At 30.4% G+C, this 12393-nt stretch overlaps 3 protein-coding genes across 4 annotated transcripts in view; all 3 read right to left on the bottom strand.

Annotated features, from left to right (window-relative positions):
• Positions 1-2297, bottom strand: part of LOC112455504 — a 6406-nt gene extending 4109 nt beyond the window's left edge. Inside the window, exons 1-4 of the mRNA XM_025017462.1 lie at positions 1858-2297; positions 1357-1766; positions 777-876; positions 59-217 (exon numbers count right to left, since the gene is read on the bottom strand). Coding sequence (XP_024873230.1) covers positions 59-217; positions 777-876; positions 1357-1766; positions 1858-2151 — 963 coding nt within the window. The 5' untranslated portion in view covers positions 2152-2297. The remainder of the gene's footprint in view (positions 1-58; positions 218-776; positions 877-1356; positions 1767-1857) is intronic.
• Positions 2298-3399: 1102 nt separating this feature from the next.
• Positions 3400-5011, bottom strand: LOC112455502 (odorant receptor 67a-like). Its single transcript, XM_025017460.1, has 5 exons — positions 4598-5011; positions 4342-4441; positions 4149-4247; positions 3802-3960; positions 3400-3642 (listed from the first exon to the last, which is right to left on the bottom strand). The coding sequence occupies exons 1-5, from the start codon at positions 4987-4989 to the stop codon at positions 3577-3579; spliced, it is 816 nt and encodes a 271-aa protein (XP_024873228.1). The 5' UTR covers positions 4990-5011; the 3' UTR covers positions 3400-3576.
• Positions 5012-6751: 1740 nt separating this feature from the next.
• Positions 6752-10200, bottom strand: LOC112455501 (major royal jelly protein 1-like). Of its 2 annotated transcripts, XM_025017459.1 has the most exons (7): positions 9877-10200; positions 9190-9359; positions 8862-9074; positions 8528-8696; positions 7795-8030; positions 7234-7646; positions 6752-7197 (listed from the first exon to the last, which is right to left on the bottom strand). In XM_025017459.1, exons 1-7 carry the CDS (start codon positions 10067-10069, stop codon positions 7089-7091), a joined length of 1503 nt encoding a protein of 500 aa, XP_024873227.1. In that variant the 5' UTR covers positions 10070-10200; the 3' UTR covers positions 6752-7088. The 2 variants fall into 2 exon arrangements, with proteins under 2 accessions (XP_024873227.1, XP_024873226.1); XM_025017458.1 differs by having other exon boundaries at positions 6752-7646; positions 9877-10199.
• Between the last annotated feature and the right edge of the window lie 2193 nt (positions 10201-12393).

The raw sequence follows: 12393 nt of genomic DNA, 5'->3' as shown, positions 1-12393 counted from the left end.
CGGATGACTAATGTGCATTACTGAGGAATTTTAATAATAGTCAAAATCACTATCTCACCGATGCGTAATAACGTAAAGACAACGAGGGCAAACCGCATGGCAATACAACAAGTATTGGCTTCTGGCTTCTCAGTATAACCATCTGTAAGTTCTTCCGAAAATATTCTGATTCTTCATACCAATCCATTTCAAAAACTGCTTGTGCTATATTGGTACTCTAAACAATACATCCGCATAAATAATAAAGTATAAATTACGTGCAAATATGATAACGTTATTTCCTATAAATAATTAACTTACTATATGAATCAAATGTTCCGCTGGCCACGCATACATAAATACTTCTAATAATGCACTGGTTGCTAAAAAGACACATTGGATCTTCAAAGAGAACGATACCCCCTAATTAAACAAATATGATGCGGAACGTTATTACTAGGAACAATTTTGATAATACGAATTATCTAATCTAAAAAGCCAGCTTGTCAAATGTACATTTATATTATACAATATAAAATAAACGTACGTATTAGATGGATAGCTTTATCGTATATTTATACATATATGAATAAATTCATTTTTATGGTAATATTATTACATTTTGAGTCTCATATTTATCATTTAAAAAAAATACATAAAGGATGATATGTGCAAAATGTATTTCCAAATTTACAGATTATAATAAGTTTAATAATAATACTGTATGTGATGTAATAACATTCTTAGTTATTACATAGTCACAGCATGCCAAAATAACTGCATGAAATTATACTTACTGTAATAAAAATAAGGCCAAATACTATTAATGATACAGTACTGAAAAATACAGTTACCAATGCAAAAGGACGAACTGTAAGGGCTACTTCTCCTGCATACCTAAGATCACGTTTAAAATATTTTGTCTCATATCGCACCCCAAGAAGAATACTGTCACAACTCAAAAATACACGATTTATAGGAGAGAGAAAAAACAAATTTAATTCAATTTCATGGGGATTGTGAGATAACTAACGCAATTACAATTATGATATTTTGTTATAATGAAACTTATATACTGTTTTGAAGAAGTTTGTTGTGATTCACTTGTCAAATTGCTTATGGCACTATTCATTCAAGAAATCGCAATATTACCGGTTTAAAAAAATAACGATACTTCAGCCCGTGCAGCGCGAATTTCGCATATAAACTTGTGACACTGTTGTAGCACATAACATTTTAGGCATTATACTTTTTACGAGCTTAACTCAAAATCGAAATTTTTTGAGTTGTGACAGTATTCTTCTCGGGGTACGATACATAAAGTAATATCTATTTTAAATAGTTATAAATACATGCAATATAACTGAAATGTCATACTCAAGTAATTGTTGATGCTTTTCGATGCATTTCGCGAGATCATAGATATTCGTGATTGTACGTAACTCCTCGGTCAACAATTTAAATCTCGCTGACGCCAGCCAGAGCAAAAGCGCCATGAAAGCGTTTACACACAAATGCGCGGCTATGAACAGACCAACCACGATTTGGTGCATGTACGTAATAGCCCTTAGCGGTTGATGGGACGCGTCAAATGGAAAATCAGCGGGTGCTGGAAGCGGCTCGTCTAGCACGATAGGCCCCACGAAGAGGCCGAAGAGACTCATGTAGAATAAACTTATACAGAAACCATAGAAGGTGGAATATTTATCAATATACTCCCGCTGAACGATCGTTTCCTCGTACGGCTTTATTAGCGCGCAAAAATTCTCCATTTCGAGAGTAACGCACTACAATTGAAAATAGAATATTATATCAAACTGATGATGCATGAGAAGAACACCTGTTTTATTTCTCAGAAGCAGCATCTGTAATAATTACTTGTAATCGTTGATAAATAGCTAAGTGACACAGAATGTTGCCAATAACATGGCTACAAGGAAACAAGCCTAATGATGACTTTATGAGGAGATCGAGATCGTCGAGATTCTGCACAAGAGCATATATCATTGACGCTAATACGGCTATAGTCAGTAATATACAGACATACTGATACAGCTTCATGCACAGCACTTTGCGTTTACTGGTGTTTAATGATAGCGGCCAAAACCATATAACAAACAAACTCAACTTTACGACGGCAATCGTTTTTTTCAGCGTTACTTTCTCTTGCATGACTCCGTTGAATTACATACAAGAGTAAAAGTATATTGCAAATACTATTTCTTATTCGGAATCATTTCTCGTGTTGTCGAGCAATCGATACAATTCAAGAAACTTGCAGTAAAATATCGGAATTGGAATACTGTAGAGTCTATCTTAAAGAGCCATGTACCGTCTTGAAAATTTTTCTTTCACACAAAATACACGCTATCTCAATAATATTCTCTTATAAAATATGCGCTAGGTAGAAGCGCGGAAAGATGGTACATTTTGCATCGGTTACCTTTAGTGTAAAAAAAGTACGCATGCATTAGAGCAAATTAAGTTGCTGTATAATTTCTTGCGGTTTTACTGAGATGTAAAATGTCGGAGAAATACGAAATAGCTGTGCGATATTAGGTATTCTTCTGCCGACTAACACTAAGTGGCAGAAAACATTAATAATTTATTGGATATGCCTCTGAAATGGGAAATGTGGTATTACATAACAGCTGTTTCCGGCACTATTAAAACATTGATGAATCTTCTAACTCGAACTAAGGTATAAGTGAAAAATAAAGATCGTAGAAATACCTAAGTGAAAAGTAAAAAAGAAATTCTCTTTTATTCGCGCACAGTCTATTCTCTAAACTTATACGATACAAATTTCTCTCCAAGGTAATTTATTCTACTCTTAGCTAAGAATCTAAATTTTCTCAAGTTAAATTACTAGTTGTCAGACATGGTATTTTTTTCTAAACTGAATATTTTTCTCATTACACATAAATGCAGTGTTCTTAATATTATGTATCGTTTAAATTATATGTATTTATAAATTATAAATCTCTTTTAAGCGGTAATAAATTTAAAATTTTTTTAAAAATATTTGTGCTGGCTGTAATCATATATACATAGAAGTTTGAATTATGTCAATGAACAATAGAATCAAGCTAAGTGAACATCAAAACACATATCTTAATTTTAAAAGGTCATGCATGAGTAACGGGACTTCGTAATTTATAATATATGTATTTATTATTTCTGATATTATTTTTTATTTTATTTGTGATATTATTTGTGATTTTGAAAGCTGTGTGTGGAGATATGTCACACGAATGAGGTAACTAAAATTAAAAATAAATTAAAATAATATCGTAGAAAAATTTCTAAACTGCAAGATTAAATAACAGAAAAAGATTGATGATAATTATAATAATTTTTTACGAATAATGTTACTGCAACTACAAAATTTTAAAAAGTTTTAATTTATTTACCATTTTTTTTCACATTCAGAAAAGCTTGTAATATACACACATAACAAGTAATGACATGCTCGATGAAGAATTTTTGCAGCAGTCGCTCGATTCTTTTTCATCGCAAAGTGTGCATTTATATAATTCGTATATCATTGTATCTAATAGTTAAGTAAGTGCACAAGATAATCCATACTTTCTTACTTCAATGATTCAAATCGCCGATTATTGCTCTCATTGTTGTGAAATACGATAAAAGTGTCACGAGATACTGTAAAAATGTAAAATCTAGTTTTTGTTATATTACTTCACTTTGTATAATAGCTTAAAGCTATTATAAAATATATTACATTTTATTATACAAATTTTATTGCTTATATATAATGTTTCATGGCAAAATATACTAGCATAATATTTAAGCAAAATATACCTTAGCGTAATATTTAAGAGATAAGATTCCTAGCAAGTGTCCTATATTGATTACAAGTGGTTTTTGACTTCTTTGCATTATGAAGCATATGTTTTTAATAATGCATTGTGATCTTCCAACCCACGTCATATCATATACTGTCATTGACACTCGTTCACTCTGAAATCGTGGCAGTATTTTAATTTCATTTCTTAAATAATGTATTAATTAATTTGCTAAAATGTATGTACTAACACACCATCTCTTGTGTTTTTTTTTATAAAATACGCGATATTTATGTTTATCTATAATTTAATACGGATTTGGTAAGATATATGGAAATTAAGACTGTTTATATCATTAATTACATTTTCCATTAAATCGTCAGCTGGCCAAGCAGTAATGTATATTCTCAGACATCCAGACATTACAACAAAAATAAATTGAGACGTCCCCAACGATTGTCTCTATATTACATAATAGAATCGTTAGATTAGATGAATTTGAATTAAATGAATATTATTGATGAACAAAAATGGTAACTAGTAGAATATAACATACATAAATAATTGGGAAAGTACCGCAAACAGCAGCTACTGCCATTACAATGTTTGTTATAAAAAGACAACATTGTACAATATTTTTCGTTTCATCAACAAACCTATAGTTTTTACATAAAATAATAATTTTATTATTTGCAATTATTATCATATTATTTTATTATATAATGAATTTATTATGTTTAATATTAAAAAGATGTCCAAAAACATTCAAAAATTCAATATTTCTCAGACTTATAAATTTCTGACTATCTTACTTGATTATTTCCTGATGTTTCTTGATACACGAGTTTAAGTGTCTTTCATTCTTTGCAGCTTGTATTTCGAAACATAACATCTCTAATCTGGCAGCTGCATACAAGAAGAATACGGCAAACGTGAAATCTATCCCGACGCAAAGTCCACATTGCACAACAGTGTGGACTTGCGTGGCATAGATGATAAACATCATAAGTGGCGATTCAATGGGAAATGGATACAATCCTTCGGAAGGAAATATCTTCGAAGCAAACACCGGGATGCAACAAAAGGTTATTATTGTTAAGAAATAGCATATTATAACAAATATGGAAAAGACAGCATAACGATCTATGTATTTTTGCAGGATGATTTTTTCATGGTCGTTGGAAACAAGAAGAAAATTCTTCATCTCCGTTAGGGTGTGCTATAAATTTAATTAATATTTTTAGTAATAAGCTGAGAGATATATTTAACGTTACGAAGAAAGTCATACAATTACATCAAATAATATTTTCGAAATATAATTAAGACAATGCTAGAATTACCAACAGAACCTAATAATTTTTGCGTACATGTCATTCTTTATTGGTTTTATAAAATTATAAATCCTTTTCCAGGATTAAAGTATACACGCAAACGGAGAAGGGACGAGTCAACTTTACATTGAGAAAGAAAAAGAATTATAGAAGTATATAATTTGGTTCTTTCTCAACGTAATAAGTTGACTTGTCCCTTCTCCGTTTGGGTATATACTTTAATTCTGGAAAAGGATTTATAATTCTATAGAACTAATAAAAAACACGTACGCGAAAATGACATTTTGTCGGTAAAACAGATGACTCCAGCATCGCCTTAAGCGTCTGTCGGAAAAAATTGTAACTGTGTTCAAATATGTTAAGGTAAATGTATGTACTTGGACACGTACCTATGTTTGGACATTTTTATCGTTTTATAGTCCTTAAATAACGCGAATTAAAATCAAAGAATCAAATATAAAAATATTTTCTTTGCATTATACTTATTTATCTTTGATTTTAATTCACGTTATACTTATTTCAAAACTACAATAATAAAGGTGTTCAGACATAGGACATTAAGTGTCCCGGCATTGATACATTTACCTTACACGTATCGAGTAATAAATAAGATACATCACTGATCTTCATAATAATATACTTCTATTAAGTAAATAATTATTAAAATAAATGGATAATTCCTTGTTACTTCAATTATTATTATTATTATTTTGATTATATATTTACGAGAATACTATTTAATGCACGAAAATCGTATACTATACCTGTATGCGTGCGCTTTTGTATTTGCATATGAAGAGCTTGGCTAACAGATCTATTACACAGGCAAATTCCGTTAAAGTCTTCATTATTGTCGTTACATCGTGCCAATGTTCATAAATAGCGTACATTAATGTCATCTGTATCACAATCGTGTTCAAAATGGAAAAACTGTAGTAGATGTTTCGGAAAACTAATACAAGTTTGCCGACATTAGGATCATGCGGCCACGTACATGTCACGCTATTACATATTTGTAAGAAACGAAGTACTTGATAAAATTTCGGACGTAATAGTTTCATTATCCGAGCAATTCAAATCGTTTGTAAAGATCAAGATGACACACGAGCTTTCTGACGAACAGAATACTTTTAACAAAGTTGGAAACCGGAGTAGTTAAAATGGTGTAAATCGATAGCCCGTTTATCAAAAAAGCGATGGTAACGAGGATATTTAACGTTAAACAGTTGACTAATAAGTTATTCTATCTAAGGAAATAATTCCGGAGTTATTTATTCAGGTGAAAATTAATCGCATTGATTACAAACGCCACGAAAACAACATTATAGGATATCATCAACAGGATATCATCAAATGAATATTTTATCTTTTAATTAAGGAGAAACTTAATTCTTGGTAAAAACATTTCATCGTACTTATGTACAAATAGCTTCTTTAAAAACGTATTATTAAAAGATATGCAAAATAATTACACATACGTGTCTGTTATTAAAATATTTAGATCTAGACATTATTAAATTTAATTCAATATAATAGGCTTATCTATCTCTTATTCAGCAATATTCATGCTTTTTTTGTAGATATAAAATATTACATATTGATTTATAAATATAATTTAATAAAATAAATGATGAAAACTGTATAAAATGTTTAATAGACACATTAAAAATAGTATACAAATATTATTTACTGGAAATTATGAAGACTAACGTTTTCAAGTATATAATTTAATGAATGGCAGTCACGTTACATGATCTGCGCAGAGTGCATACACACTTGAAGGATTTACAGCGTGGCAACATACGAATCTGGATTTATGTCAACGACGGCAGCGTGCCTCGATGTCGTGCATCTATGTAAACAGCAAAGTCCGCTCGTGCGGCTTACCCGATTCCATTAAGTACAGCAGAAATATTGCACTTATGAAATATTCGCTATCAACTTAGGACTAACATCACGTTTCTACGTGCTGTTACAAATGGTATTTGTTATCTTCATCATATTTATCATAATACCAAGGTTTATCATAATACCAAGGTCTATCATGCCGATGCCCAGGATGCTCAGGATACCCAGGATATCTAGGATACCCAGGATGCTCAGGATACCCAGGATACCTAGGATACCCAGGATGCTCAGGATACCCAGGATGCCCAGGATATTTAGGAGGCTCAGGATACCGAGGTTGCCCAGGATACGGAGGTTGCCCAGGATATTTAGGATGCTCAGGATACCTAGGTTTCTCAGGATATCCAGGATACCAAGGTTGCCTAGGATATTCAGGATGTCCAGGCTGCCCAGGTTGCCCAGGTTTATCATGATCATTGTTACAAGAAGCAAAACAACTTGTTTCCTTCCGTATTTCCTCTATATCCATGGTGAGAATGCGGAAGTTTGTCTCGTTTAGATTTAATGTATTAGTAATGACACGTTGAAATCTATTTGTTAAAGTCATCAGCGTCTTTCCGTGATTTACAACTTTCATCCCACTTGCAAATTGCAATTTTGTGGAATCGTTCACAATAAGCTCCTAAAAATTTTTGAAAAATATATTGTATTTTATAAAAATTAAGATTGTGTTGACAATTCTCAAAGAAACAAGATAATGTAGGGTATAAATATTCAAAATAATTTGTTATCAAATAATATACGATGAAAAGTGCGTTTAGATATCTCACCGTATTGGCAGAAATAAATTCCTTAGTAGCATCTTGGCATAAAATGGATGTGTCTGGGATATTACTAAAAAATATTGCGCATTGCTCGGATGCTATCGCTGCTGTTTGTCCAGATAATATACCCGCCAATTGAGTTAGATTATCAGCTTCGCTTTTGTTTAGTTCTGAACATTTTTGTTTATTACACATGTTCATCTTATATATTTGGTTTCCCGCCAAGGGAGAATAGAACAAGTCTACAAAATTTGCAATAGAGATATTAACAATTGTAAAGACGAATATAGTATGGCATTACTTTTTTGTTTTTACTGTTTTTACTGTTAACTAGGCGTAAATATGTATAACTACAGATAAGAAAAGAAACACAAATGGAAATGGTACAACTCAAGTATCAGTATAATGAATCAGTACTATGAATAGATAGAACTTAAAAGTTTTAACACGCCATGTATGATGTTTTCACAATGAGTTTATATAAGGTAAATGTACCAATGCCGGGACATTTAAGACCTTTATTATTTTAGTTTTTAAAGTATAACGCGAATTAAAATTAAAGATAAAAATGTAATACAAGAAAAATATTTTTATCTTTGATTCTTCGATTTCAATTTGCGTTATAACTTATTTAAGGACTAAAATGATAAAAATGTCCAGACATACGTGTCCAGGCATTGGTACAATTACCTTAAGCTCATACTAATTTTTTTTATGTTAAAAAAAAATAAGTACTTGCCTTCATCGATAATTGCTAAGCCGAGAATACCGTCCTCCAAATAAAAACTCTGACCTTCTATGGTGAAATTAGGATTAGTCGGTTTCATGAAATCAGATTCAATTCTGCAGAAGCCTAAATTCTCATTGTATATCGCCAAACCGTAACCTTCAATGTCAGACATAAACACCTGTATATGTATATACGTTGCATGTTAATTTATTATTTAATTAATATAATAGTTGCATATTAATTTAAATAACGAGATGCGTGACATATTTTCATGAGAATAGAACAAAGTGCATGTACCTATACTGTTGTGACTAAACGCGTAAAGTTTGAGAAAAATACTAACGGTCGCATCGTTTATGTTATTGCAATCTCGAACATAAGCAAGTGGTGTTACGAGCAATCCAGTGCCATTTTCGTTACTAGCGATGTCATCGGGGATAGTAATACGCTTAATAAGGTAATTGAGTCCTAAATCGAAGATCAATAGTTTTGGAGGACAAACTGCTTCTTCCCCGATTTTTCCACAATCCAGAACGAAAAGATAATTGCATTTGATCTAATGCAAAAATAGATATATACATAATAATATTGTATATACATAATACATAATAATATTAATTATTTACATAATTTTTTACGATAGCTGTATATCGCTCTAAAAAAATACTTACAGATATCCTGTATACACTTATAATGCCATCACAATCATCATTTACACTATACCATGACCAATTTGGATATGGTTCCAAAAGTGGACCGCCTGGCCCTATTTCAGTAGACACTGTCATCAAACTAGCTGGTACTCCCTCTTCAGTTACCGCAGTAACAAATATTCTACCATCTACAAAAATTTTGTTGAAAAATTGCACGCTGTTGAAATATGTTTTATGGCAAATACATTATAATTCTGTTGCAATGGAAATATTATATATATATTGATCTCTTTATTAACACCAAAATATGTTTAATGGAACATTGACAATAACGATATTAAATACTAATAAATTGTGTTACATAAAATTAATGTATCTAATTATATTTATATTTTAACTTTTCGACTCTCATGCTGATTTCCTAGACATAAGTTTAAAAGTGGAGCAAATGGCTCACCTCGAGTAAATAAGTTATATCTTCTTGAAAATTGTATAGGTATATTATGCATTTATTTGTCTCAAATAAGAGACTTATAACTTAAAAATAAAATTAAAAAAATCCACAAAAATTCTAAAAAAATTTTAGCAGAATTATTTAAAAAATTATTTATAGAGCAAACGGCTCGTCCCTCTTGGGTGTCGAAAAGTTAATATAAAATTACACTAAAATTTAATTAGTTAATTTTTTAAATAGGGTCTACTTACCTTCTGACCTGTCTACATCGTATAAGACGCATGAATTTGGGTTATATTGGCTAGAATTTAGCATTTCCTCTTTCTGACCTTCATATGCCCAGCGATAATCAATATATTTCCAACTGTATACATCTTCCAGATTAACACCAAAGCTTACAGTTATGATCGTCAAAATTAATGCGACAAATAGAGGATATTTCATTTTCAGCGTAACGGATAGCTGCTATTGCACACAATAAAATAACGTAACTAAACTCTCATCGAGAGTTGGAGAGTTGGAGAGTTCTCACTCGAACCGATGGACACGTATTTTGCGAGGACGAATCTATTAATGATAGCTCGCACTTAGCCGATATCTATGAGAAGTTTCCAACTCATACATATGAAAACACTTTTCAGAAAAACTTTCATTATATCAGCGATGAACAATAGCGGTCTCGTTTAAAGTCGTTCGATTCTTGTTAATGATAAAGGCACTATCGTTACAGATGCGCGGAATGTTATCCTATCAATGGGACTTCTAAGAATAGGTGTTATGTAGTATGTAGGGTAGAGGTAAGAAGATATGTAGATATTTGTTATGTAATTTCTCTTTTATTTTCAGTGCTTTTGTTTTAAAACAAGTGTACGGTGCCTATAAGCAGTGTTTAAATAAGAATGTTATTTTGTATAAATATTTAGTTATTAATGATATATTGATTTTGAAATAAACTAACGCGTTGTACGTTATACTCTTATAAGTATGTTTTTTAAGCAAAAGTCTTTTTTAAAAAAATTATTTTATTTTCTACATATATGAAAATAGAAGGTCTAAAATGTTTACTTTGTATGCATCTACCTTGTAAAAAGTGCTTCTATTTAGACCACCCATGTGACAAAAAATCTTTTGTTATATGTATTGAGAAAATGGATTATTTTCTACTTCTTCAGGGTCTGTGCTGACATGTGGAAACGACATATGGAAACTTTAATTAAATGATACATATATGTAATTAACCAAAAACGAAACTGATATTTATATTTTATATAAAATTATTGTCATGTCTTTGAATAGTGTTAACCTATCTTGGTGCCATATTGAATAAAACGTTTGTGGCTAGGATTATAATTGCCAATTATATTTTATTGCATTCTGCTTGTACGTCGAATCTTTCCACAGATAATTGAGGTATTTCCATCTGTACTCCTTCAATTCAACCTCGAAGCTTGTGTTTGCAACTGTTAGAATTTTAATACAATAAATAGTGAATGCGTCATTTTTAGTGTAACAAACGTGGTCTCCAGTAAATGCACAATAAAATGAATGAATTTCATTAATATAGATATCACAAGAGTAAATGCGACAACAGTCAGTACAATATTCACTCCAATTTATATATAGATAATAACTTACTGTAGGTATGTACATACAAAAACAGTTTTCAGATTAATCTTCATTATACTGATATAGTTAAAAACTACGTCATTTAAAGTTATTTGCTCTAGCATTATTGACAATGATTATGTGTGCCAGATGCGCAATGTGTTATCTTATCAGTGAGTTTTGAAAAAACGGTGTATGCATATTTTTTATAGAAGAAGAACACGGTGCATATATGTATAAAAGAATTACGTCATTAAAAAGTATTATTAATCTGTTCAAGTTTGGTCTATCACTTTTTATTATTAATTACAACAAAATTTTGCAAATTGTGTGATCTATTTTGCGTATATTTTTTAATAATTAAATGTTGTATTAAGCTTATATAATTTTGTAAAATCACACTTAAATATTTATTTGATTGTGGTTTATATTAAACCTTGCTCTATTTTTAAGAATAGTTCTTAAAAATAATTTCTATTATGAAAGAGAAAGAGAGGGAGAGGGAGACAGAGAATAACATACAGCATCAGCGTATTAGACCAAACTTTATAAGGCTTCTATGTATGTACGGATTCTCCGAAATTTTAAACGTCTGTAACTCAAAAACTAATTAACTAAATCTTAAAAAAATATATATGAACATTTTATTCGTTATTCAGATTAATATTTTTTTAAATTACTACTTTGAAAAAAATCTTTATCTTATTTATCTTATTTTGTTATATATATTATATTAAATTAGTTGTTATATTTCGAGATTTAATTAAAATTTTTTTCAATAAAAACAAATCAATTTGTACAATAATATAGAGGCCCTCCACTACCCCCGCAAACTTTTATTGGCGGTCCTCTTTTCTTTGGATATATGTGCTTTTTAATTTATTTCTTTTTCTCGTCGTATAATGTACAATATGTAATATTAAAATTTATAATTTTTCAATTTATTTGGCGTAAAAAATATAGAAAGTATAGGTACAGGATTATAAAATACAAAAAATTTGAATTGAGATATTTACATACCTATTCTTTTTATGAGATATTCTGCACATTTATTATTATAAAGTTACATTTATATGAGATATTACATTTATATCATATATATTTATATAAAATACAATTTTATATTATGTATAAATACATTTGCAGATGTAGCACGGACGCGC

Source organism: Temnothorax curvispinosus, unplaced genomic scaffold, assembly GCF_003070985.1.
Source record: "Temnothorax curvispinosus isolate PA1 unplaced genomic scaffold, ASM307098v1 QBEX01006136.1, whole genome shotgun sequence".
In the NCBI taxonomy this organism is placed as follows: domain Eukaryota; kingdom Metazoa; phylum Arthropoda; class Insecta; order Hymenoptera; family Formicidae; genus Temnothorax; species Temnothorax curvispinosus.
The sequence above is the reverse complement of the archived record's forward strand: the minus strand, read 5'-3'. Positions and strand labels throughout refer to the sequence as shown.